General features: G+C 38.3%; 1 protein-coding gene and 1 long non-coding RNA gene across 2 annotated transcripts; one reads left to right on the top strand and one right to left on the bottom strand.

Moving 5' to 3' along the window:
- Positions 1–26: 26 nt before the first annotated feature.
- RHPN2 (rhophilin Rho GTPase binding protein 2) lies at positions 27–27,858 on the bottom strand. The gene is made up of 15 exons (XM_068693590.1): positions 27,641–27,858; positions 18,076–18,191; positions 16,361–16,489; positions 13,549–13,624; positions 11,783–11,860; positions 10,980–11,104; positions 9,827–9,993; positions 7,378–7,565; positions 6,502–6,658; positions 5,923–6,042; positions 5,581–5,775; positions 4,575–4,651; positions 3,724–3,870; positions 2,701–2,856; positions 27–1,343 (listed from the first exon to the last, which is right to left on the bottom strand). The coding sequence occupies exons 1-15, from the start codon at positions 27,707–27,709 to the stop codon at positions 1,092–1,094; spliced, it is 2,052 nt and encodes a 683-aa protein (XP_068549691.1). The 5' UTR covers positions 27,710–27,858; the 3' UTR covers positions 27–1,091.
- On the top strand, positions 23,195–26,666 carry LOC137861980 (uncharacterized). The gene is made up of 2 exons (XR_011099968.1): positions 23,195–24,226; positions 24,349–26,666. It is a non-coding gene; the product is annotated as an uncharacterized lncRNA (long non-coding RNA).

Genomic DNA, 27,858 nt, shown 5'->3' with positions numbered 1-27,858 from the left:
CTGTAGCAGAATCAAAAAGCCACTACTAAATTGCAGCATTTGATTTTTATTTTTAAATAAGTCATTAACATATTTACACCTATTATGTAAGAAACTAAAAATGACAACTTTGAAGCTTATACCCAGACACAAACTTTCCCATTATTTTAAGTTTTGAGTATCAAACAGTACATATCTACTCTGTAGACAGCAACATTAACTAACACTAGTGTTAGTTCTTCCTCTTAAGATTTTATAAGCACTTTTTTATTTTGAAGGTATCACCACAATTTACATACTCTTGATCAATATACTGGAGAATGTAATTTTTAAGATTTGTTCCACAGGTATCAATTTTATCAGGACTAATAAAATACCAATCTTAACGTAACTAGGTTAAATAACTTCAAGTTTGGAATAAAGCCTTTTTTTCCAATAATCCCATAAAGTAGCTCTTAAAATGAAAGCTAAATCAGGAAAAGAGCAGAGTCAAACTCTTTTGTAGTCTAAAAGATCATTTGACTTCTAAGCCCTCTAATTCTTTTCCCGAGTTAACTATTCCACAGAATACACCTAGTACTCTCAAAGAGAATGTCTATGTATAAAAACCACAAGTCTGTTACACTACCTTTTGGCAAAGGTTAGTTTTTTTTCCTGAATAACATTATTCTCTCTCCTTTGCTGTTTAAGATAATTCCATAAAGTAGTGTGAAGAAATTTATATCAACTCTAAACTTTTACAGCAAAATCATCAGTGTGCCCCCTATTGTTTTGCATGCAGCATTGTTTGTAATAAATAAGTCTATAATAGTTACAAAAAATTAGTTATTTTGAAATTCCAAAGGAATCCAGTCTCCGTATAAGAAATTCTCTCATCTACAAAGTGTTGTTCTACACCTCCCAAACCATTTTGTTCTAACATTCAAATCTTACTCAAGTTTTACAGTTTTTGCTAGCCTCTGATCTTCATAGTGGCTCAATACACAGCAAGTGAAGTCAAGGGCATTTGTCTAAGTTTACACATGTGTATATATAATGATAACATCGATCAACATATTTTATATACATTTTCAAAGGAAAAACCTTCATGTTAACAGATCCTTCTGAAAACTTCAGTACAACGAACTTTCTGTATTCAGAAGTGCGAAAGGAGAAAGCTTTTTCTTAGTTTGAGAACTTCCAGCCACAGCAGAAGGAAGGCAGAGGGTGCTTGCAGCTTTCTGTCTATTTTTAGTTCCCCAACTTAGAAAAGGCAGTTTCAGCGGGGCTTTCTTGGTCTGATCAATCTTATCTTCTTCCATGGCTAAACAGATTAGGGAGTATGTCTTCTGCATTCCCACGGAATATGTTGCACTCTTACTATGCTATAAGAAGAGAAGAATTGTAAGAATCAGTAACTAAAAATGGGTCAAAAGTTTGAAGATAACAAGATTATGGTGCAAATAGTTTTCAAGGCAGACTATGGCAAGATTTCTGTGCTAATTATGTAATAATCAAACACAAAGTCCTTCAGTGTGCAGGATTCTGGTATTTTGCCCAAGTAGACTTCAGAGGTATACTATGCAAGTGTAAAGGGACTTGTGAATCTGTAACAACACAGCCTGTGTAAGTTAAATTGGAAGCCAGTAAGTGCTGCATGACGTATATGGTAACCTTTCCACACAGTTTGAGTATGTTGTTCTTGCACAAATCTCTCAAGGTGAGTTTTTGGTGTCCTTGGAGTCCAAAAAGTCTTAAGAGTTTGTTTTGTTAAACACCCATGAACAAGCTCAGTGTTGATTGCAGCTATTACAACAAAAGCTACTGTAGAATGTTCTTTTGGGTTATCTGGAAGGCACAGCCCTCTCCACCTTATCTTAGCTGTGTCTGATTACATTCTAGCCTGTCATGTCCTGCAGCAGCTTGGAATGGCAAGTTTGCAATTCCTTATATTCAGTAAGGAAAATGACCATAAAACAAGAAAACCCAGTGGCAGTAAGGGCACCTTGATCACTTCTAAGGCAGCAATAATTCAGTGCCTAAGCTTGCCAGGGAATGCTAGAAGCATGAAGCAGTGGATTTAGCTGAACTACATGTTCTTTCACGCTACAAATAATATTTTTATTATTTTTTTTTACAGCTTAACATTTTTGAATCTTGTGATCAATTTTCCCTGGTCTAAATCTTCCACAGCAGTTTAGTAACTAACTATATAGTTAAAGTTCATCAAAATAAAACCAAACACATACATTACATTAATCTGTGAATTCTTCTACACTTATAGATCATTTATGTTAACAGTGAATAGAAAACGAGCATGTCTTGGATGCCCTACTGTATTCTATTATTGTTTCATTGGGGCTTTTCTTCTGCTGAACAGGATGATAACCTTCTTCATTCTCTGTGACAAGTTAGGGGAAAATTAAATATGCCATGGAATTTTTACTGCAATTAAATTAAGATGTTTGACTAAAACAACCTGCCAACAACAAAAAAAACACAACCCCAAGCCATTCTTCTGCACACAGACTGCACTATAGCATGGTAAGTCGTGATACAAATTCTACTCATTTTAAACGCACTCCTTAAAACAGAACGCATGGCTAAACACTTTATATATTCAGTGGTGAAGTGGGATATCTAACTGTGTGAAAGTAAACATAATCAAGGATTGAAGCCAGGAAAATTTAAGAAAAAAAACAATCATATCAAATCTGTAAATGTAGTTGCCTCGTTACCTACCATAGATGCTGTTGTATCTTGGCAACTGATAACCTCAAACTCAATGGGCTGCTCTCCCACGCTTTTGAATTTTTCCAGCACCTCATTTACTCCAAGCCATTTGCAATCCACACCACCAACTGAAACAATGTAATCACCTTCTTTTAGGCCCATTGACTGTCAAAAGATTTTGTACAGGTTACAATCTGGAATTATAAAGCTGTATAAAGTGTTTTTGTCATCATGCAGTATCTACCCCGAAGGCATTTCCTTCTTAGAAGCCATGAAACCACTGTCTAGCCAGACATGTGGAACAAAAATGTATAACTAGGATAAAAACATGCAAATATCTCAATTATACAAGTTACCTCCTTTGTGGAATTACCATTGATAAATGTGATTCTAGCATGCTCATAGCTTGTTTTATGTCCTTTTCACTTTTCTCTGAAGTGAAACCTGGTTTTGCTGCCCTGTAATGTTCCGTGAGGTATTTTCTCCAGTTTTCACTTCTATTTCTTTAATATTTTCAACTGTACTTATGTGCTTGCTTCTGCCTTTGCTATAGCTAAGCTATGCTCATCTCTGTATGTTGTTTTATCCCCTTCTTCCCAAAAGAACGACAGTATATTAGAAGCCATTAAAACATACTTTCCCCTCATTTTTCTTTGGCACATGCTAACCTCCCTTCCTGATACTCATCCTTATTGTAGCTACTTTCTAGATTCTTTATTCCTTCCAACTTCCTGAATGAGATGGGGGGCTAACACACTTATTTTATGTTTTGGATTTTCTACCTATTAAGTGTCGACAGAGGAAGAAATCTACTGTACTTTAATATGATGTCAGGGATACGAATACTCTAACATCTAAAGGTGTGTATGTAGCAATAAAAACTTATTCAGATTGTATGAATTAACTACAATGACATACACTAGAACTCAATAAATATTCCATACACCAATATCAACAAGCTAGAATTACATTTAAAAGATTGTACTGGTAGGGTATGAAGATAAATCATTAATATTGCACCAATCTACTTACTGCTGCAGAGCAAGCTGGATCAAGACAATAAATCTGTACAGGTGAGCCTCCTTTAAGGCTGAATCCCAGCTCTCCTGCTTCACAGTGGAAACGAATGGTACGTGGAGCTGTCCATCTCTGCTTGGCTGAGAACACTGACAGTGGGCCCTGGAAGTAACATAGCACATTATGGTTTACTGTCATTTGTAAGTAGGCATTTCTATTTATTTATTTACTCATTCATTTTAACTCAGGTTAACTTCCAGCTAATTTCATGGAAACGGAACTGAGATTTATCCCAGAAGTGCTCAGCTCTGTTTCAGGGCTGTTCAGGTGACACTTCAAACAGAGCAGGATGAGAGCAACTGCCAAGCTGTTCTGAGATTAGTCTGCAGACTCCAAGGTCCTATGTTACTCCATTTTGGAGGAGATAAACTGATTCATGAAACACCACATACTCTGATCCTAACCAGAACTCCCCATTCCCTTTGCCCACTGACAGACACCTGAAAGACTGGTTTGGTAGCATGCAATGTTATGTATTCTGCCTGCCCATTTCCCGATACCATTTGTTTCTCCTCACCTTTGAGTTGTATGAAACTATCTATTGAAACTTCACGAGACTTTTATGAAGCTTATCAAGAATGAATGTTGTGCAATGCCATATAAAAACCAGCACTCTTATTCTTTGCTGGTTTCAAGCCTCTAAAGCTAGGGATTGATCTCTCTAATAACTTCTGAAAAAATAGTTACTACAGAATACAGGATCTCTCTCCCCTCCTCCCCCCCAAAAAAAGCTAAAATACTTGTGTCACTTCCCTCATTTTAGAATGAATTTAGAAATGACAGAGGTCATTAGGCATGTTACATACCAATCTGTGAAAGAAGTCTTTCACTTTCACCTTGGAAAATTGAGGAGTGATTGTTTCTACTTTATGCTCTGTTTTAGCTAAAACAAAAAGAAAAACAAATGAATTTTCTCTTGAGTATTAGTTAAAATACATACTACACTGTATTTTTCTTGCATTCCAAGTTAGATATAAATTTATCCTGAATTCTTACAAGGCTATAGAAAAACTCATTTGTATGGAGATTCACATCTCTATAGAAAAACATGTTTCTGAATCACATTAAAAGTATCTTCAGAAATCATGGTATCAATGCAGAAAGCTTAATCCATCCAAACAACACTATGACATTCCCCTCTTCCTATGTATATGTATACATATATCTGTGTAAGATCAGAAAAGTACTTACAAACGTCTGATTTATATTGAAATAAGTTAGAGAAATTGTTTAATAGTCATATCTGAATGAAAGCATACACATGTATGCAGATGTCATTCTGTAAGTACTTCCATGATCCTACACGCAAATATTTTACAACACAACAGATAATAAAAGCACGCTATTGCTACTGTTGCTGGTAGCTCTTAACTGATCTTCTAACACCACCTTTTTTCATCTCCTTCAGGCATATCCATTACCTACCCTCCCGTTCTCTTTAAAGTCTTCAATAGATCTGCGTACCTCTCATTAAGTTGACTCATTAGCATGATCCAAAGATTATTCTATTAGTCCCTTAAAAGGAGTCATCATAAGACACTTTCAAGTTATATATACATTATTTCAGAAAAATATTAATACTGATTAATGGAGAAAAAATTAGGATCACATTTAAAAAGACAGAAAAGTCATCTTTAATCAGTCAGGAAGACTGGGTTGCCTAATTGAAAGCACAGTTAAAAGGCTGCATTTTTCAGATGGGAAGAGGAAAAAGGGTAGCCCAGCAATACCTGAAAATAAGACTCTTAATTGACTTAATTTGGGGACTAGATTATTGTTTAGATACCTTTTTTGCTAGCTGTGGATACTTACGAAGGATATCTGGAGTCTGGATTAGACTGAGAAAGTCATCTTCCTTCTCCTGCTGAGCATATTTGAGAAGTGAGCGTTTATGTGCAGCTGTCAGAACCTCCTGAAGAACATCAATGTTCCGAAGCTTTTTGCACAAACCACAGACTCTTAGAGCTTCTTCATGGTAAACAACAGCTTTGCGTAAGTGTGCTTTCCCTGAAAAAAAATTGAAACTGTTTGTTGTCTTCCACAGAATAAATAAAGGATTGTTTTCATTTTTTCACAGAATGGTTCAGGTTGGAAGGGACCTCTGGAGATCATTTGGTCCACCCACCCCCTGCCAAGCAGGAAACTGTCAGTTACCTAATTGTTTTCTCTGAACTTTGTCCTTTAGAACAGTGAGAGCCATCAGTCCTTCCGGCATGTAGTCATACAACTGGGACAGGGCTTTTTCCTGCTGATCTTCATCATCACTGGACTGCACTATAGGAATGGATATAGAACATTAGCCATCGCACATCTCTTGGCACCTTGTTCTCACAGAGTACTGTGCAATAGTTACTACTTTCTCTCCAAACACAGATATTTTTTACATATATACACTGACATAAATTTCACATTTCTAGGACTTTTATCAGTATGCAAGAAATGCTTAAAGCCAGAACATAATCACAAGAATTAAACAACTTAGTAGCATATAATAGATTAATAGATATAACATTTCTTCTGTTTCTGTAAGAGGTAGCTTGTTGAACTTTTCCAGTCTTCTGTGAAGGACAAAGAAGCCTGGCCTCGTATCTGGACAGGAAAGTGGCCACAAAATAACATATATTGAAACCCCCCAATGTTCCAGGCTCTCTGTGGTATTCACAGACTAAATTATAATTATTTACGTGTTCGTTAGTGTTGTTTACATGTACACATATCAAACATGATTCTTACATTCATGGTCACACAAAATGGTGGCAACGAAGTAATGTGCCAGAGCTTTGTAGTGGTCCGATTTTATTTGTACCAGTTTAGACCAAGAATAAGGGATATTCTCTTTGACTGGTTCCTGAGTCATTGCAGTGTTGACCATCATGTAAACCTCTCCCACCTAAAATAAAGCACAGAATTGAAATGTGAGAGCTTTACATTAGTTATTAGGAGCTCAGTTACTCAAATAAGGGATGTTATAGTCAGCCTTGAGATAATTTTGTGTGCAACCCATCACAAGATAGACCACTTTGGCTAATCAGGAGCCAGTTATATATCTTCTATTCCAAAATGGCTCAGAAAGCATATCCAGATCTGTTTTCATACCCAATTTTTAATGTCAACAACCTCAAGTACAAGTGCTACCTTCTGGGGCACAGCCTACCTCTCCATTTTTCATGCAAGTCCCAAAGCAGCTCTGCAGCTACCAATCTGATTCTGTGCCCTTCCCCCAGTTACAATTTAGTTATTCTTTGGACTTCTTAGGTTTGCTCAACCTCAAGCCACTAGGAAGTTACAGATTGAGTGTTCAGCATGTAACAGAGAACCACACAAAGGACTCTGCTCTTTTGTATGCTGAACTGTGGACAAGGTCTGTACTGTTTGGTAGAGCAATACAGCAAATAGCTTTTTAAAAGAAAAAACAAAAAACAAGCTTTGGCAAGTGCCCAAGATTACAACTTTAAATATAACTTGAGCTGTTCCTCGCTACTTTGGGTTTTCATTAACAATTGTCAGAATTTAGGCTTAATAAACTCTTAATATTACTAGAGGTTTATCTAGTAACACCTCACTGGAAACAGTTATTTTAAAGACCAAGTATTAAGTCTCTTATTTTACCTTGGCAGCTTCCTGTGTCATCTTCACTAGTGTGAAAAACTCATTGCGTATTCCAGGAAGGCTCATCTGCTCAAAAGCACACTCTTGAGCTTGAGCAAGCATCATTTTTACAAGTACGTTCAGCATCGCTGGGCTCATGTCATAACTTGGTGTGTGAGTAAAGGTCTCCTTTAAGTAGTTTAGGACTCCTGAAAGAACATTTTTTTTTTTTTTTTTTGGTCAGCATTACAGAAAGAGAGAGAAATGGGTGAACTTAATTCTAGCATGTATGATAATAAGATTAAAAGGTTTCTAGTACTGAATTACAGCAATCTGAAGGGATTCCTGGTATGCATAAAAATTAAACTGACCTACTGGTTTTGCTTTGCATTCCCATAAAACGTACAGATCTCAAAATCACAATTCAGAGGAGCAGCAGAAGATACAGGTTTAAAGGGCAATACCTTCAGATTTGTTTATAACAGTTCTGGTGACTGACCATAAAGCTACGCTGAACTGAATGTGACTTTTATATGGGGGTGGTAGGCTAGGGCTTTTATACAGAAAAAGAAAGAAAAAAAAATAATCTATGCAACTGTAAATAGAAGAACCCTTCAATGGAGTGAGAAAAATGTATAAACTTATTAATTATGAGTCTCCTTCGTAGATGTTGCTAAATGGAAGCTCAGTTTCATGTAAGTAAACTAGGACAGTATATTTAATTGGATAAAATTACATTCTGCTCTAGACATTTGGTTTCACCAACATACTAATCATTCCTATCATTTATCACATTAAAAGCAAACACTAGCTGTAGTGCAAATATTAAGGAACAGTTTCACATATGAAAGCATAACCTTCAGCATGCATGTCATCCAACTGGTTTAGTGAGCTCTGCTGGCCTGCTAATTACTGATAATACTAAACAAGTGCAAAGATAAGACCTCTGCTTTCTGAGCGTCCCACCTTCTGTAATCTTACTTCTTGTCACTTCTTTTATTTCTGCCATGCTGTGCTATGTTTTCCTACCGCTAGTTTCTGATATCTTTCATTTTCTATGTTATATTCGTATCTTTTAACTTAATATATCCTTACACAAATTTGAATTATGGCCATCTCTTCATTTTTCCACCACCACCAAAAGCCATTTGCCAGACACATCCAAGTACTGACAGAGCGCCCTACCAAAAGGAACTGAAAGTACAGAAAAAAATCTTTTTGGCTCTCAACATAGTTCTGCTTACACAGTAAGCATACACACAGTGAGAGCTTTGTTGAGAATAAACTCTGTCCAACATTTTCCATTCAGCACTGAGAAATGGTTAATACATGCTCTATATCATGTCTCCAGCAACATAATGAACAGTGTTATGGAGCCATGCACAGGTACAATGAAATGCCTCTTGAGCATGTTGCTTTGGGGCCCTGGAAAGGTATTGTGGTAGTAGATGATACATTTAAATTTGTGAATTAATTCTGTTCTGCAAATATATTGAAAAGTAGTGACTTTGTTTGCAAAATGGAAGGAGCAGCTGCAAAACGGAGAAATTTCTCAAATACAATTTTCTACCTGAAATTTTAGTATCTGTAAGATACAAAGGTTGAAAACCAAAATCTACTTAATAAATGCATGAAGAAATGCCATCAGATTTTCTGGATAGCTGTTATGTGCTCAAAAAAGGGGCTTTATGACAATCCTATTATGTGGTTCACAGTTTGCAGCATACACAGCAAACCCACAGCCACAGATTGTTACTGCAAAAACAAATCCTGGAGTACATATGAATTATATGAATTACATAGGTAGTGTCTTTAAGCACTATTTGTAGCACAGATGATATTTACAAAAAATCAGGAAAACTACTTGAAGAAAAAACAACAGCTTCTACAAAATGTTATTTTAAGGGATCCAATTCCCTTTATTAGAATATGTATTTTTCTTTGCTTGGGATGGAAATTTAGTATTTTGAATGTTTGCCTTTGGAATCTATGGGCAATCTACGTAGCCAACTTCAAATGAATTGTAAATTTCACCATAGAACATAGTAAGATTAATTCTGAAAAGACCATACAAAAATGGGTTCTAAGCTCCTTATTAACTCTTCAAATTGTTTATTGTACAGATTTTACACCAATGTAATATCACAGAGGCCAAAGCAGCTATACCCATGAAACAAAGAATGAACAAAATGAAACAGTTAGCATTAGGACTATCACTAAGACCTTTGAACTACAATTCATTAATCATTAACCACAGCATTAACTGTCTTTATCAGCACATTCAAACTGCAGTTCCAGGTTTTGAATTAAAAGTTTCATCTCAGATCTTCTCTAGACTTTTTGAATTTCCCTATTGCACCTTTTTTGCTTAAGGAATTTGGTAAAAAATGCAAAAATTTGCAGGATGTCAGGCTGAGATAAGGAACATTCACATAAATGTGTTTTTATATTTTGTATTTTATATTTGTACCTGCAGCTCTCTGAAAAGCATCAACAGCATTTTCAAGCCCATTCTGGGTCTGACGATTGCATCTTGTTCCAATCTGGGTGTAGAGGGCTCCAATATTGAACAAAATGCTAGCTTTTTCAAGCAACAGATTTTGCTGACACACTGGAACACCTGTGAAAGAATCATACCTTTGGAAACAAACATTAGACTAAGTGTTAAGACGTGCAGAACCCATTGAAACTACAGATATTTTCATTCTGTTTTTCCAAAAGAACGGTGTCATTCTTAATTGTTCTGCTACAGTAAAAATAAAGGTGATTAGAAACACCACTATGTATTGCAATGACAATTTAGGTGCTGCAAACTACAGAATGGTTCTGTTTGAGACTTAGTTTTCAGGTTTTAAAGCAATGCCTCCAGAAGCATATTAGTAAGTGCCTATAAAACATTACTGAGGCTGAGAGCATCCTGGGGAAGTATTCCTACATGCTTGCTATGTTCTTGTACTTTTTAATCAGGCACGCACTACTAGATGTTGCCACAGATTAACTATTGGCCCTTATATTCTGACCCTATATAACTTGTATTTTAAAGTTCCTTTTTGCAGTTATGACTAGGAATTTAACAATCTTCTTGCTTGTATCATAGTTCTCATTTTTTTTTCAATCACAAAAATCAAAATTCTGAATTCAGAGTCCATCATCCTTGCTCATAAGTGTAGTAAACACTACACTATAATAAATTACATCATTCTTCTTTCCAGGGCCAGATACTCAAGAGACTGAAGGAGTGTCTGACCCATTCCCCATCTGCTTCAAGCAACAAAGTTCAGAGTCCAGGAAACATCTACAGTTGTCCAAAATGATTTTTTGCCCCCTTTTTCCCTTGTGCAAACCTGTAGCCCAAATCGTAACTCAGACAATGGCTTCATCCTAAGTATGAAAAGGGCTAACGTATTGTGTTCAGGTTTACGCTTAATACCAAAAAAACAAACAAAACAAAACAAACACACCACAAAACCACCAACCACTACTGACAATGCACACTGGGATGGGGGAGGGGAGAGAAGCACAGACATGTTTCAAATTAAACAGGAGACAAGTTAAAGATTAACCGTGTTCTTAAAAAAAGGAGAAAAAAAAAAAAAACAAAACACCACAAACTCCACACTTACCATGTAAATAAAATTCCCATGTGCCTGGTAGGTGGGAAGAATCTGTTTTCTACGTAACCAAGTTGAAGGAAATAGCTTATCAACATCTCAATGCCAGCTTCATCTCGGCTAGGAGTGCGGCAAGCCTTAAAATACAACAGGTTAAAATTAAGTCTATTCTGTTGAGTTACAGGATGAATACTGCAACACCCAGGATAAAGCTCTACTTCCTCTGGACTTCTGCACTTCATAGAAACGTGTGGAATGCGAGAACACTAAGCTTAAGACCATATGGATGCACTCCAAAAAAAGGAGTTTTTCAGCTACACAGAAGTAGCACATAACTTTTATGGAAGAAAAAGGGTCCTGGTTTGTGAGTCTCAGACTTAATTAAACAAAGATTACAAGCATTTTATGAAAGCTACAAAGAAAGTTTGTTTCTAATATAATACTGGAAACAGTAGTTAGAAATAATCACCATTTGACTGCAGTTCTTTGTGAGATGCACTCATTTGAACACTCTTCCTACTAAATTTACAATACTTCAAGTGAAAAGAATAGATAAGCTGGGATTTACAAAGCTGTGTCAATAGCTCAACCACTTTGCATAAATTCATTCTTTTCTCACTTGTTCTTTACTCAGATTGTGAAACTCATAGAATATGAATCTCTATTTTATAAATCTCAGAAATTAAGTCCGTAAGAATATAATAAGTCATAAGTAACAGTGATACATGCCGATTCTACACAAATGTTAATATTTGTAACTTTAGATTAAAAGACCTCATGAAAAAAAAATCTCATTATGCCATACTCCAACTTACTTGTCTGAGATCCATGAGATCTGCTATTTCGTCTTCATACTCGGAACTGTCTTCACTATAATGTTCCAGAATAAAATCCTAAAAAATAAAATATTTGAACAGATAAAATTCAGCTAAGCTAAGCTATTCATTATTTTTCCCTGCAGTTCCCAACAGTACAAAATTGGTTCAGTCCTGAACAGCATATTTTCTAGTCTCCTCCAGTCAATAGTATGGCAACATATAGTGTGTGATGAGACTTCAAAAAGACAGCAGAACTAATAACTTAATTGAGACGAAAACCCAAATTTAAGTCTGGTGTAAAGGTACCAAACACCTATTATATCAACTCCATTGAGTTTTAAAACAACAACACTTAATGATTTTGAAAGGGATAAATGAACCCTGTTATCTAAAATAACAAGGGAATAAAGTGACCATAAAAACTTGTTAACAGAAAGAGGCTGCCAAATTCTTGTCAGCTATAGTAGTGCAATTCCACTGAAATTAGCACAGTTACAATAGCATAAGTGGTAGTATAATCTGGCCATCAAGATTAACCTACAGATGTAAAAGCAGAGACAACTTCTATGATGGTAATAAAAGACAGTTTGCCATGAGGTTCAATAACACATTGCACAATACACAGAAAGGCCCAAAGTAGAGAAGGTGGTGAGGCATATTAGCCCACAAACAAGTGGTAATAATGCTGCAACTCTGCTTTTCAACTGAGCTAGCTTGGCTAGCACAAACTGGAGTATCACTCCATTGCGCTCAGTAAAATCTTTATTACTATTTCCTTTACACTTAGAGTAGTAATCAGTTGTAATCTTATTGGAACCAAAAACTATAGAAGGAATTTTGATTCTTTTATTATTTATGCTCATCTTAATTCATGTAACTATACTGTCTCCGAAGTGGGATTTCTTATAACATCTTCTGACTCATTGTCCTATTTAGATACATTATTTCAGGTGCTATCATAAAGAGGAAAATATGGACATGAAGGCCAAGGAAGCTGTAACATGGGGGTTACAAATAAATATTGAATGGAACAGCCATAAATAAACATTGAATACTGATTTCGCTAATAAATACTGAATGGAATGGTATCACATTCAATCTTTGAACTTGCCAAATCCAGAAGGAAAAGTGAAGTTTTATGTTTGTTTTGCAATTTGAGTAACATTTTACATAACTAATTCCAAATGTCACTTGTAGCTTCCCCTGAAAGCCCAAAGATTATTCTCAGTTTAAACCCGTCTTCCCCCTTCAACTCCACCCAAGATAAAACACCTAGTGCTCCTGTACAGCATATTTTAACTATTGTTTGTCCCTTGAAGAATCAAAAACAAATCTAAAACTGAGGACAGATAAGCCAAATATCCATAAAGGGACCAAACCATCCTATAGTTCCACCGCAGGCCAAGAATAAAATTATACTAAATTATTTGTCATACTGTTTAAACTGTAACAGCTTCTTAACAAAGAAGATCTGCTTCACTTCAAGTATGTAGTGCTTAGTAAACGTGAAGAATGGCACAAACACTAAAATCTTCATCTCTGCTAAGCACACCAGGAGAAAGCAGGCCCAGTTCTCTTTACACTGGAATGTAAATTAAGGCACAGAGCAGGGCAACAACCCAAGTAATTACTGGGTAATTTTTAAACACACTGTGATCACAGTTCTAGGACAAATACAGAAAAAAAATATTTTGTACGTAAATTACTCCTACTTCTTCAAACAAATTTAAAATGCAAATCTGAAATGTATCTCTGAAATTTACCTTGAGGGGGAGTGTAAAGTCTACTTCTTTGGTTTCCTTCAGGCCAAGAGGTACCAAGGGAATGCTGAAAGTCTCTCTGTGGAAAAGATTAAAAGATTCAGAAATCTTAGTTTTATGTTTGTCTGTCAATAATTACTTCTGTTTCATTTGATGACAGAAAACTAGTATGCTGATGGGTGCTCAGGTAAAACTTATATAGTTTAGAACAGGTCCTTCCTTTCCAAGAAAGTCTGCTTAGTAGCCTGGGAGTACTAGAGATGAGAGTGAGGAAAGCTATTTGTCTGTGCCTTTTTCATTTTCTGTGCCTTTTTCAACTTTAACAGGGAAAGGTCTAAGACTAGGAAGTTTGAGAACTACTGAGACAACACGAGGTGTTAACCTTGTATACAACTCAAACATAAAACATCAAAGGGCGATAATGATGAGAACTGTGATATAAAAAATAATAATCTAATCCTCAAGAGAATACGCGTCTATATTATGGACTTAAACCCATATCACACTAGTAAACAACACTAGCTAATGGGACTCTTATCATTTAATTAAAAAGTGAAAAAAACTACCATTTATCCTTCAGTATGAAAGCTACTTATATTGCTCTTCCTCTATATTACCCTATTATAAAAAAGAGAGATCAGAGTTACATCAGGATTGCTTCCAGGTGCATAGTTTGCTTAGTAGGTTTAATGGATTAGTATCTGGCAATTATGAGTTTTATCTGATATTTTCCATTTTCCTGCAAGCTGATTCACTGCATAGTCATTATTCAGAGTATATCACTACCAGCTACAAAATGGCACGGGTGTGATTCATCTATGGTCTTATCAGCAGAACCAGCAAAATCACTTTCTCAGTGGAGAAAATTCTATCTGGGGAAGGTAGGAGTAACAACGCAGCTTCCTTAGCAGTGGAAGAGTGCTAAAACTGGTTTGCATGATCCAGAAAGTGGCTCTGCTAGCTTGGAAGGGGCTTCCAGGGTACAGAGCAAAAACACCACCGCAGGCAGTGAAAATTATTTTATTCCTGATGAGGCTTTTGGAAGAAACCACAACCCTTTTACATCACTTTGTATCCAGATTTTTTCCCTCGGAAGGAAGTGAGACATGTAAGCAAAATCCTGCCTTACTGATTTAATGAATTCTAATGCTGCCCACAGTTCCTGTAGACACTGGCATTTGTTACGCAGAGGCATTTCTATTTTTCAAGTTTCCTAGGGGCCCCACACCCACAGAGTCAGCACGGATTACATCATGGAGGCATTGGACAGTTAGGGAGGCGGTCCTGCATTTCCAAGTCGGAGCAGAAGTGGTGTCATGCTTCTCAATGCAGCTGAGACGTGCGCAATAAGCGGGAAGACCAACCCTTCAGACCAGTGCAATACAATAAACCGTAACCTAGTGATGTGGGTGTGACCTCATGTTGAGGACTGTACACAATGGATTTAGATGGTAGCTATTAATGGCTATTTGCTATTAAAGGTTGGTGAGCGGTGCAGAGTGAGTGGGTTATTTTAGTCGATGACATATAAAAAACATCTAGAGCTTCAAATGTACAGCATCACAGTGGCAAAAATGCAAAACTCAGAATGGGAAGGGATCGGGAGAGAAGACAAAGCATACTGCTGCCCAGCCACAAGGCTTCTGCATGCCTTGGGGCCTGACCTACTGCTTGTCCTTCACTGAGAATCCAGGTACTTCAAATATTTAACTAGAAGGACTGGCATTGCTGGAGTCTCACTCTTATTAGCATAGCCATATCTTTCATTGCTGCTCCCTGTGCTCACATCCATCTATGTACCATCTAAGACTGGTACGATTTTGAACAACAACAAAAAGATAATTATCTCATCATATAGAGAATTGTCATGGTAGGAACTTTGGCACAAGTTTCTTCCAAGAAAAAAAACAAAACATAGATATTTTGCATTGGGACAGCATATATTGGAAACGTACCCCACTGGAAACATGCTTAGTCCCTGTGCATTCAGGCTTCCTTGTAGTCTACCCAGAAGTTAAAACCTTACCAAAAACAGTGCTAAGAAGGATCCAAAATTATACCCCCCTCCCACGAAGCACTTTAGTTTACATCTTGAGCTGCTAATGTTAATCAAATATCAGAAGTTCAGTTTTAGAAGCAGCAAAACATCTACCCTATAGAGAAATCTTTGCAGTATTCAGACAACGAATAAACTTTGAAGTTAAAGTTTCATATTTGGGAAGCCCAATGCAATTTGAAGTTTTGTGCGCTTTTTAAAGTTGAAATAACATCTTGGAGCAATTCCAACTTCATCTATTACACATTTGTGTTTTAGTCCTCTAATTTATATCTTTCTATCACTGTAATGCACACGTTAAGGATTATCTCAAGTCTAGTTTGAGCTCCAAAGCAGTGTTGTTCCTTTATCCTCTAGCTAAAGAGAGGGCTGTTGTATGCCTTTGAGAACAGATAGACGCACTAGGTTTGCTCACTCCAGAACGCTGTGAACCAGTTGGCCATCCTAGTACTTCAAATTCTACTAGGCGTTGTGCGTTTCCCCATAATGCCCCAAGGCCTTTCAATTCTTACAATATTCCACTCCATGAAGGAACTCCATATCTAAGGATTAGTGGCACATACCTTTCTCAAGTGAAAGACAAATATGCAGACTAGCCCTTAGTCAACAAATCTACTATCAAGTATGTTCTCTTCCTATCAGGTTCTCTGTTCTTTCAGGTAATTATTGTCCAGCATTCACAATAATCTAGAAACAGTTTTATTTCCACTGGCAAATAGAAAATCTGTTAATAATTGAGTAACTTAGTTTTAAACTTACTCTGTATTTTGATAAACTTCTACTGAGATGTTAAGTCCTTCTAATTCTTCCTTTAAGATCTGCAGGTCCGAGTTTACAAAACTTAGTTCCAGTAGTACCTGTTCTCGTACTTTGTTGTTGGTGGTAGCCCTGCAGAAAGAAGAAGTGATTTTTTTTTTATTGTTGAGAAACAGGTTTTGTATGAAAGTTTTGCTGACCCCCTTGCTAGCATTCTCAACATTTTTAAGATTTTTTTTTTATCCCCTTAAGAGATGATACGAGACCTCATGTTTCAAAATTTATTAGTGTTACTGTCAAGAGAGAAAGATAGTTTCCAGCTAATAGCATGCAGACACCTAAAAGATTTTTCATGTGCTATTTTTTTGTGAGATTAAGGCTCAATTTCTTTTTCAGATACATTAATCAGTAACAATAAAGCATTTTAAACAGAATCACTATCCCATTTTAGGATTATGCAGTCTCTTCCTATAAGATATTAGGGTGGGGAGGAGAATCCGAAAATATTTTTTCAGAAGAGACTTTCCCACTTTGTTTAACTAAGTAATGATCTGCTGAGACTTCTGATCTTAACAATAAAGAAAACAACGTTTCCATAAAACAGTTATTACAGAATGTTTTACAACCAAGTATACAGGTAGAAAAGTTTCTTTGTAATACAGTATGATTTTCTCTGTAATTCTTTTTTTTTTCTGAAGCAAATAGGATTTTTTAATTTGTTTCCTTTGCCATCTATATATTTACATTATAACTCCTTGAACTGCTAGCACTGCAGGTATTAATACAAGCCCTAGAGCATTTCTGCGTGATTTGCTATTTGCATGTTTCAGGACATTATACACCTATTTCTAACCCGATTCTCCATACAGTATTACTGTTTACAAGAGACTTGAACTATTACCAATAAACACAGATGTGAGTTTGAGATAAAAAGCAAGTTTTTTGTTGTCTAATTTGCAGCATTTTGTCTTTACCTTTAAGTTAAAATTAACCTACATAAATATTTATGAACAATCTTCTCATACATCTGGCTCTACTGGGCACATCCTTCAGTTTTGCTGAGCAGCTGGGTGAAGAACTGCATATCCCAAGGCTACAATTCTAAGCTTGTACTGAATATTTTAGATAGACATTATCTATATGTTTTCCATATTGAACTTCACCGGATTCCTGAGATTGCTTAGATTAAGCAGAGTTAAAATTTGCAGCCTGCATAACCCACGCTGGATGTAAATTCAGAATTGCGTGAATCTTGAGCACCACATAAACAGATGGTCAAGCTTTGATGATAGCTGCAATTTAATTATGATGTTATTGAGGCTCAACGTTTGGGCTAGCTTACCACCATCCACAGCAAGGATTCTAGTATCTTTCCAAGAAACCCCAATATTCTGTCCAGGTGAACATCTCTAATATGGCTATATTGCTCTCGACAAGGTTCACTTGCCATTATTACTAGCAATAAAGCTGACCAAACAAAGCAAGAAAGATAGTTACAGTAAGTCTAACATTCAGCCTGTCTGCTGCAACACAGCAGCTTTGAAAGCACACTTTATAGCAGGCACTAACTCAACAGGGTTAGTGCAGGAATATTCACAAAGCATCCAGCAGTCGTTCATCTCCCCTCTCTCCTCACCAAAAAAAAAAAAAATAAAAAAAAAAAATAAAGAAATCATTTTGCTGTTTAGGCCAGAGAACTAGGAAGCGATGGCACATACCGTAAAAGATTTTCAGCACCAGCTCTCATTCTTACTGCTCTCAAGATCTGTTGGTTTAAGACAGCTCTTTGGTTTTGTAGTTTGCTTCGACCAGTCTCAGCAAGAGGATTACATCCCTGAAATTAAGGAAACAAGTTTTGTTGTTGTTACAGGATTCTGAAAATTGAGTAATGCTGTATTTGAAAGAACTTTAATGGCATGGGTTCTGTATGAATACCAGTTACCTACACTAACATCAGTAACAAATGATTGTTTTGACAGTATTTCTTTTCTCAATCTTATTAAAAAACAAAAGAGACACAATGACCAAAGCATTTGACACTAAATTACAGGCTGAAAATATATGGTTTAAGGCTTATGCACATCTTTGAGCCAGTCTGTTCTCCCCTAAAAATCTTCTGAAGCTATTGTCCAATTACAACCGAATTTGACAAAGTGCTATTAAATTCCTACAGTTCATTAAAAAAAAAAAAAAAAAAATCTGACAAGGCAATAAATCTTAGTAATGCTCCTCTTAACCTTTGTGAAATATCTGAGTTTCATACCAAGAGATAAAGCCTTGAAATACAAATTTATCAGAAAGCAGGATATGTAGCACCACAGCTCACACATTTAAGAATTTTTCTAAGAATCTCTGTTCTTGTTCCTTCTGGTGCTCAAACCTTTGTATTCCAGTGAGCAGTGATAAGATAAAACTATTACAGATGAATAAGATTGCATGTTTGTCTGACTTTGTTTGAGAGGAACACATTCTTAACACTTTTTTTTTTTAAAAAGAAGTTTCAGTTCCACTGTTGTCATTTTTTTGTTGTTTTTCCTGTTTGCCTCTGCTCCCCCCTTCTTTTAAAAAGGCTTCTGTCTTTGAACATTAATACTCATTACAGCCAACCAGCACATCCCTACAGCCTTAACTACTGATTCTGAAGTAAAATCACTCTTTATTAAGGTTTACCCTTAAATGAAGTATGCCGTTTTATGTGGCCTTGCTGGGAGTCAAGTTTAGCTGGGTCCTGCTGGATCACGCACTACACACAGAATAGGCTCAGCTCTGTCCAACTCAAGCTTTCCCACAAGTACCCCAGCCAATAGATTAGGCAGTTTTGGACCTCCCTCTTAGATTTTAACTAGAAGAATGTGGTTGTGACCTAACAGCATTTAAAAGTTTCTCAACGAGCTCTAATTATGAGTGGTCGGGCAATGACATACCAGTACATCAAAAGCAAGTATTTAAATAGAACATGAAGTTCTAATCAACAAGTCTTTATTTGGGTTGGCAAGTGAAGGCAAATTGACCTGGCAATTGAGCAATGAGCTGATCAATCCAGATTACGCAAGTTTATCTGAAAAAGCCCATACCCTAATATTGTTAATTTTAAATCTCTAGTTTTACAAGTTTGTTAATAAATAGGTAAAATGACAGGAAGCTCGTGTAAACGCCTTCCAAAGCATCGTTTGCCAGATAACTTGAAAAAACATGTCACATTAGATTACTCTCATCGCAGAAAAGTTTCTACAATGAAGGACCAATTACAGCAGAGGCCCGAAACTTGGATGTGCTCTCTATACTCTCTTTGTGGAGAATGCATTGGTGGCAAACAGAACACAGAGAAAATGAACTTTTTACTGGAGAGTACGTGCAGGTGTAGCAAACTTGTTCATTTATCTCAGTTTAGGAGGAGTAATACTTAGGCATACTTAAAAGTACAACGTGGTCTCGTATTTACAAATTGCTTTCTGCTCTTAGCCTGTAACTTCTTCTGGGCCGCTGCTGTTCTTCCTGCTTTGCTTTTTCTTCACTCTGTATTGTATGGTATTTCTCCAGTACTGGTGTTCAAAGCCTTCTCCCCTTCCATTTTATCCATGCCATTTTTAATTTCAACCTTGCCAATGATTTTATCTTGCTTCCTGTATTCAGCTTGAATACTTGATTCTTGGTCCTCTCACCTTTAAACACCTGTGTAGGTCTGTGATGTTTTCTTTCAGCTTCTTGCCCAAGCTGCTTAGTCCAAGCATCCTTCCTATATGTATCATCATGCTACCCTTGTCTTCATTTTCTCTATGGAGCTGCAGCTTCTATCCACACCTCCCTACCTTTCTGTATGCCAAACAAGTTTCCTGACATCATTCAAATACTCCTTTACAACTATTTCTGGAAACTTTTTCAGGGAGATTAACTGCCTGATTCGCAAGCCCACAAAGCTCAGCAGAAGTGTTTTGTTTATTTCCATGGACATTTGATCAAGGTCCAGCCCAGAAGTTAAACAGACTCCAGTTGAACAATGAGCGCAAAACTGCAATGACCTGAAACTCTGTGCAAAGAACAAAAGTGGCAGAGATGTTTCCCTTCGTTTTGGGGCCAGCTACTAATCTCCATGTGAAGCTTTAATGCAAAAAACATCCCCTGGGGACTAAAAGGAGAAGGAGCTAACAAACTGAGGTATCCATATCAACCCCAGTGGGTTGTAAGTGCTGCACTTTTGTCTCCCTGATGAAAGGCTTCACAGGGACAGAGGAGTCTGTTTTCAGGATAGACTCACCTGCTGCAAGCACATACCTCCATCCACTTCAAGGCCAATAAGGAACTCATATTTTACCTTTTGGAAAATTGTGCTTTTTAGTTCTCCTGCACACAGTATGGGGACACTGCTAGTTTGTGTTCATGTGCAGGCTTAAACTCTATTTTTATCAGGCTGCCAAAAAAGTCAATGCAGGCTGCTACCCATCAGAACAGTGAAAATAACCAACACCTGCAAGTAAGAGGATCTGAAGAAGATTTGCCCTTGTGTGAAGCACAACTCTATGCACTTAGGTGTTGTTTCTGAGACAGATTTTTGTTTTCCTTCCTTTCTCAGCCAGCGTTTGCAGCTGGCTCACGTTTGCATAACCCCAAGAATGCTGATGTACATTAGAACAGCTGGCAGCCAACCTTCCCTGCATTTTCCACACCTACTGTTTCACTTCTTGTCAACAGGATGCTAGATGGGTCATTTAATTACTGTTTATTTCTTTGCAGAGTCGAGACAACTTGGAGAGTGAACTGGATTTTACCCTTATTATCTGCCATCTGTAAATTATTCATTCAATAACAACAAAGAATTTTTATTGCTAATGAAGATGCAAAAGTTACCAATAATAGGGTACGATTTAAGCATTCATTGCATGTGTTTTTGGAAAAATAGCTTTCCTGTAACGACATTTCAAATCGTGAACTAAGCTATCAGTTTTAAAGCCTTCCCCCACCCTTGAAGTATAGCTACACTTCACAAAGTATTTGAAGTGTCTAAATATTATTGTTCTTAGCTCCTGAAAAACTAGAAGCTCTTAAAAGCCTGAAGTTCAATTTGCTAGCTACTTTTACTTCTTCCTGCTTGGTTGAGCTGCAGAATCAGGAATCTGGTATGTTTTTAATACTTCTTTTTCAGAAGCAAGACCCATACACCAACAGTTACAGAACCTTAACATTTGTCATTTATGTACCTAGTTAGATAAATTCTCAGAAGAGACAGACACTGATATTAAACAAACAAACATGCATCTCCTGATGAAGGCTGGCCTATTCAGGGCCAATGTTTCATAGCAATCCTCTGACTAATTAATGGAGTGTGCTGACAGATTCTAATAGGATTCCTGCTCATCTGTTGTTAGAATTAATGCCTGAGCTTAGGTGGTTGGATATCCCACTGGTTTTTATTTTTAATCCTGTAAACATTGTCCTACACGTGCTTATTTGGCAAACAGCTGCATTATGAATGCCTGTGGGATCTCGGTGCGACTTGCTGTCTCTCAGACCAGGCACAGCCTGCTTAACAGCAGGAGGTCATGCAGAGCTGGAAAGCAGCTGATGGACTGTTCAGGGCTCACATGGGATTTGGGGGAGATTTTATTCTTCAGATTACACAGAAGCAGAAAGGGTAGCCTGGCAAACCTGCAGTCATGTACTCCCGGTTAGCTGTCAATGGACAACATCTTGCCTCTGTGCAAGGAACCAGTGCTCACCTCCCACCTGACAGAGCCTTCAGACCCCCAGTCTGCGGGGTACAAGCAGTATCTTTGTGGTTATCTGAGGTTAGGAGTGATGGAAGGAAACTTTCATGGAAGGAAAACAGCTATCAAAAACACAGGTCCCAAATAAAGAAATACCTGTATTAAACTTGAATGCCTAGGAGTTATTTCTCTAAAATAGAAACATAAGGTCAGATATCCAGTTGTGATGCAAACAAAAATCATGACTGTTTGCCTAACAATGAGCAATCACAGGAAGCATCTGAAGTTAGCATAAGTATGACTTGTGAAGCAGTGGTTTGAACTTTTAAGATGAGCCGCGTACTGTCTGAAGGTGACACAGAGTTGAAACTGGGTGTGCCTTCTTCCTTAAAATAAAACATTCCTTTCCAGCCAGTGCAACCTGTGCTGCTTGTAAAGCCCTGTGGAGTATGCAAATGGCCATAGCCTCCAGATATTTAAATGTGTATGTGACTTAACTTACGGACGTAAATTCCTTGGCTGCAATAGAGTTTATGGTAAATAAATTCACACTAGTATTTCTAGTAGGACTTCAGGAAATATACGTAATAATTTAGAAGTGATCCTATCTTCTACAATTAAAGTTGCTCTTTGCATATTTCTGTTGGTTCATTGTTGAAGTTTTAGCCATATACTGCAAATCTTTCAATAGTAGGTGTTTTTTATCTGTGGTTAAAATAAGGGGGAGAGGGGTGAAGAAGATCTGGTCTTCTGGAGCCCATACCATAAGCAATTGTTTTACAGATCTAAGCACCTGGCCAAATTATTAATGTAAACTGTCAGAATTAATCTTTGTATTAAGTTCCAAATACGTATTTTCTGTACAATAGTATCTTGTTGCACCACTCACTAATCGACAGGAAAAAAAATCAGTATTCCATCAGAGAAGTCTGTCCCCTGATGAACCACATTTCAGAGGATTCCTTATCTCACATGCAGGTCTACTTTCAGTTTTAGGTTTTTTGAATTTGTATACAATGAGCGGTCAGGGCATGGCATGAAGTGGCGCATGAATCATCACAACATTGTTTCTGTCCCTGCTAGACACATGGAAAGAGAACAAACAGGCAAATAAATATTCCTGTGTCAATGCTAATGTTAATGGTTGCCTGGCTACTAATGACTACAGACTTCCAGCCCAGTGGAAGCACAGGTGCAGCAGGTTGGTAAACTGAGCCATTAAGCACAGCGGGGCAGGGGGAAACCCTACAGAAGAAAGCCCAAAAGCTAAGGAGTGGAAGGAGAGAGGATTAATCAGGGAAGTGCTGACTCACGAGCAGGTTACCATACCTATCATCATTTTCAGCCTGGTGCTTTATTTACAGAACTGCCTGTGTTCTGTTTTTAGCCCTTTCCCCTGGCAGGCAGGACTAATATGTACTGTCTTTCTTTCTGAATCACTAGTTTGGTCTACATGGCAATTTTCTAGTCTCACAGACCAAGCCAAAGCCTTTAGAAAGGTTGAAGAAAACAAGCATCTCCGCTCACCTGACCAGCATCTAAAGATTTATTAAGCTAGCTGTCCAGCTGCTCTGCCTGCATGCAACACAATGTACTGCTATCCAAAACAACCACACTGAAGAAGGGACGCTCTGTGCTGTACCACCAGCAGGTATCTGGAGACCTACAGAAAGCATAAGCTGAAAAATGAACTAAGGCTTTATCTTATCTATTGCAGCTTCCCGATCAGGAAACTTGAAAAGTTACAATCTGCATAAGGAGTTATAAAGCAATAAACCAAGGTGGCAAAGATGTATTAAAAAGAACTTGCTAGAAATCTTCCTTCCTCTGCTCTGAGCCAACAGGAAAAGTCCCAGGACTGGTAAAACCCTACTAAGATCACCATGCAAGTCCTCTGGCTGGGTGAACACAGCTTCAGAACCATCCTGTGTTCACCCTATTGACCTGTTCTTTGGGTTACTTTGTGGTACCATACTGGTTTAGTGGGGTGCTGCAATCATGGGAGGGGAGTGGGCATCAGCTTGGAAAAAAGAATTGTCTTTCCCGTGAGAACTCAAGAGTAACTTAAAAAAAAAAAAAAAAAGGAAGAGGTCTGAGCAGCCAAGCAATTCACAGAACTATGGAAAGCTTAAAGACTGACTTCCCAGAAGTACAAGCAGCATCTCAGGTAAGCAAAACAGCACACAAGGATAGACCTGCTTTAATTACTATTGGTCTGTTAAAAAATCCTTCCCGTATGAATGCCTTGCTCTACTTTTAAAACAAGCTGTTCTTTTTTCTTATCATTAGTTTTGTCACTCTTTTCTACTGGTCACGGAGATTCTTGCATGGGAGGAAATACTGGGAGTGGACTTGAATGGAGGGCTGGCATAAGCATGCTCGATTCACAGGGTCACAGCCAAAACCAATGAAAGACCATGAAACTCTGCATGGAAGAGGTCGAGGCACAAAGCTAGTCATCTGTGAGCACTTGTACCACCCAGAACTATGAGTACAGTGTGCCCTGGTATTGTACCATGGGGTAAACTGAATTACACTCTCAACATGTAATGGGCGGAGATAAACAAGACAGTAGCAGGACCAGCTTCCTGGGGCATTATCTTCCCAGAAAGCAAGAAGCTCCATCTCCTCTTTGATGGAAAGCCCTAGTAGGGTACCTCTACCACTTTGCCATATCCTCTCCAGGACATCAGCAAGGATTTAAAAAACAAAAAAAAAATTAAAAAAAAAAAATCCTCACTAATCAACTAATGAAACAGTTGAAGAAACTTCTTTTTCTGAGAAGTGTTGTAAGGGGAATGGAGTAAGGGCAATATTGACAGAGTTCTGTTATATGTAGTTTTAACAGAACGAGGTGTGCAATCATACAGGGGATCTATTTAAAAAAAAGTGGGGAAGTCCTCAGGAAGAAGAGGAAACTGCAATTTGCATATAGAAAGATGAGGGGCCTTTGCCACGGGGAGGAAAGAGAGAAGGGACACAAATATGGGTTAAGAGGAGGAGAAAGGTCACTGCAGGAGAACGGTAAAAGGAAGCCTGAGGGATGGTGCAGGGAGTGGCCAGGAGAAGCTGCCACCGTCATATCTGAGACAGACCTGGCAGTCACAGCAAGACTAACTTTCTAGTGTGGCAACAGGTCCGAAAGCAGGAAGGAGGATTGTATTTCTGTTTCCACATTTCTGCTCATTGCCCTTTACACAGGGCCAGTCATAGTTTTACAGGACCTCCTCCCTATAGAAAAAAAGCTAAACAAGAATTAAGGAAATAATTTTTTTACATATTGCATCTTGGGTATATTCAGTGTCACTTTCTGGTATGTTGTATTCAAGACTACAAAAGGGTACTATATAAACTTTGAGTATACTTCCCACATCAATTCATTCATCACAAGAAAATATCAGAGTCTAGAACACATTGATATATTAATTGATATATTATACGAACTGCTCACTCAGATTTCTCAGTGTTAAAATTGCATTGCATATAATCTGCCAGAGTACAGAAGACAACCACACTGCATAAAGAATATTTGGAAGCCCTTCTGTGAGCAGTACTGATATAAAGCAAGTGGTTTCACCTTGCTCCACAGTTTTTAGAACAAAGATCAATTAAATAAGCATCTTTCAATCTCAAAACACAAGTAACAGCCTTGGAAACCAATGTGATTCTGCACCAATGATTCTGGTGTTCTTTCAGAGAAAATAGGTAGTGTGATTTTAAAAAGGGAAGGGAAAACAATGTGAAGGAGCTCTTGAGAGGTGGGGGAGAAACCCATGGACACACATGACCAGTTCGATCAGTTTGCTACATTAAGTCATCTAGCATACCATTCAAATGAACACGTAAGGTCTAAAGAGCAATTCTATCAAAGTAACTTCTTGGATCACGGCTTAAATCTGTACAACATTCCAGAAGGCTTTTTTCCTCTTTAAAAGTTAGTTTATTTTCTTCTGGATGGAAGGTCTGATCTTTGAGACCATTCAACTAATGTATAACAAGGAATACTGGTTTTCCATTTACATTTAACTTTTAGGGATAGAAGGCTTTGAGCATCTAGCTTGATCTGAAGTTTGCAACTGTATTAAAGATATGTAGGAGCTTGATGAGCCTTTAAAAGATCTCCTGAGTGAACAGTGTAAACAAAGTGTGCTACTGCAACTCTGGCTCAGCCAGATTTGTTCAACATCAGTTTCATACCCATTTTATAGTGGTTTAAGACAAGTGATCTAGAAGCGGGAAAGATGTCCATAAACAGATATAAAATTGATCTTGGATACAGTATTTTTATATTAGAAAAGCCTTTTACCTTTTCAGCGTATGAAGTTTACACAGACCTAATGTTGTTTCATTGAACCTATCCCCAGTGTACAATAACGTCATCAAGAAGGACCCAGCCCTCCAGTCAGTCTGAGTACAGCAGGTATATTCCTCCTACGACTTACAAAGCACAACGTGACTGTTAAACTGCAGCCTGTCCCCACCAGGAAGAAAAAGTGGGCAAGACAACTTGTATCTAACTTAACAAAAACTTGTCAAGTTCCACTGACATGCCTACTACCAAGGCAGCCCGCAGGCATCCAGTACTCTAGAAAGTATAGCTGTGAAAACTCTAAATAATTACAACTTTGCCACACTTCATGATTTCCTGCTGTGGACTACTAAGTGATTACTCACCATATATTATAGTAGGATTACTCAAGTGAAGAAACCAGACAAGATTTGGTCAAAGTTTCGCTTCAGTCTGCCTAGCTGTTTATGTGGCAGTGCCGATTCCTCGCAGCACGGCAGGCACAAGTAAAACTTCGCCCTTTTCAGCTGCGAGCAGTTCCTCTGCTAAAGGGCAATACTGTTTGCTTAAGCTTTGCAGGCTTATGAATACAGGGACTACTGGGAGCAAAAGCCAAACGTTTTGTGAAGGAGGCAGCAGAACAAAGCAAATGTGCCTCCCTAGGGTGTAATCCAGACGGCAGCTGCAGCGTAGCACAGGGTTTGATGTCTGTGAGGAGAAGAGAACGGCAATAAGCCGTTCACGTTTTGTTTTCCCCACAGAATAAGCAGTTTATGGTCTCCAATACACAAGTGCCACCAAAAACGCCCCCACACCCCCCCCTGCCCCGGGGCCTCACGTACTAGGGCTGCTGCTTGGCCGAAAGAACCCAGTCAGTCTGAAGAGTAATTAGGGCAAATGTTTATTAAAAACTTCCTAACGAGCCTGTTAACTTGACTGCTTCACTCCAGTGAGCTTTCCTACAGGTACACAAGAGAGCTAGCGAGGACACGTAGCGAGAAACAAACCGAAAAACACGTAGGAAAGGGGAAAGAGAGGAGGCGAAAAAAAAAAAAAAAAAAAAAAAAGTCAGGTGGAATTTGGCTCGTTTTGTGGAGGCGGGAGAGCGCCGGGCACTGAGGCGGTGAAGCCGCCTCAGATCCTGGGGCGGGCAGCAGGGACCCCACGGGCGCCCTCCGGGACCCCGGTCCGCCCGCGCCCTGAGGAGATGAGGGAGGTGAGGGTGCTGAGGGTGTTAAAGGGTGCGCAGGGGGGCGGCCGCCCCGGCCCCCTGGGGCACAGCCTGCCTCTCACCTTCCGAAAGTAGCTGTCCTCCGCTGGCTCCGCCGCCTGGCAGCCGCGGGGCGGCAGGGCGTCCGTCATCTCCAGGCGAGTCCGTCTGCTGCTGCTGCTCCTGCTGCTGATGAGGCGATCGCTGCTGTGGGGGAGCCTCGACCCTTCGGGAAATGTCGGCGCTGCCCCACGGCGCCGCCCGGCTCCACCTCCGGCAGCGGGGAGGAGCTGCTCCGCCT

The sequence above is a fragment of the Anas acuta genome, chromosome 10 (genome assembly GCF_963932015.1).
Source record: "Anas acuta chromosome 10, bAnaAcu1.1, whole genome shotgun sequence".
Classification (NCBI taxonomy): Eukaryota; Metazoa; Chordata; class Aves; order Anseriformes; family Anatidae; genus Anas; species Anas acuta.
This window is presented reverse-complemented; position numbering and strand designations above follow the sequence as displayed.

Excerpts from the sequence above, each read along its gene's own strand:
- RHPN2 (XM_068693590.1), bottom strand. The coding sequence starts at position 27,709 with ATGACGGACGCCCTGCCGCCCCGCGGCTGCCAGGCGGCGGAGCCAGCG. Across the intron at positions 18,192-27,640 it reads AGGACAGCTACTTTCGGAAG|GGATGTAATCCTCTTGCTGA; the intron begins GTGAGAGGCAGG and ends CCTTAATTTCAG. Across the intron at positions 1,344-2,700 it reads AAGATACAACAGCATCTATG|CATAGTAAGAGTGCAACATA; the intron begins GTAGGTAACGAG and ends CTCTTCTTATAG.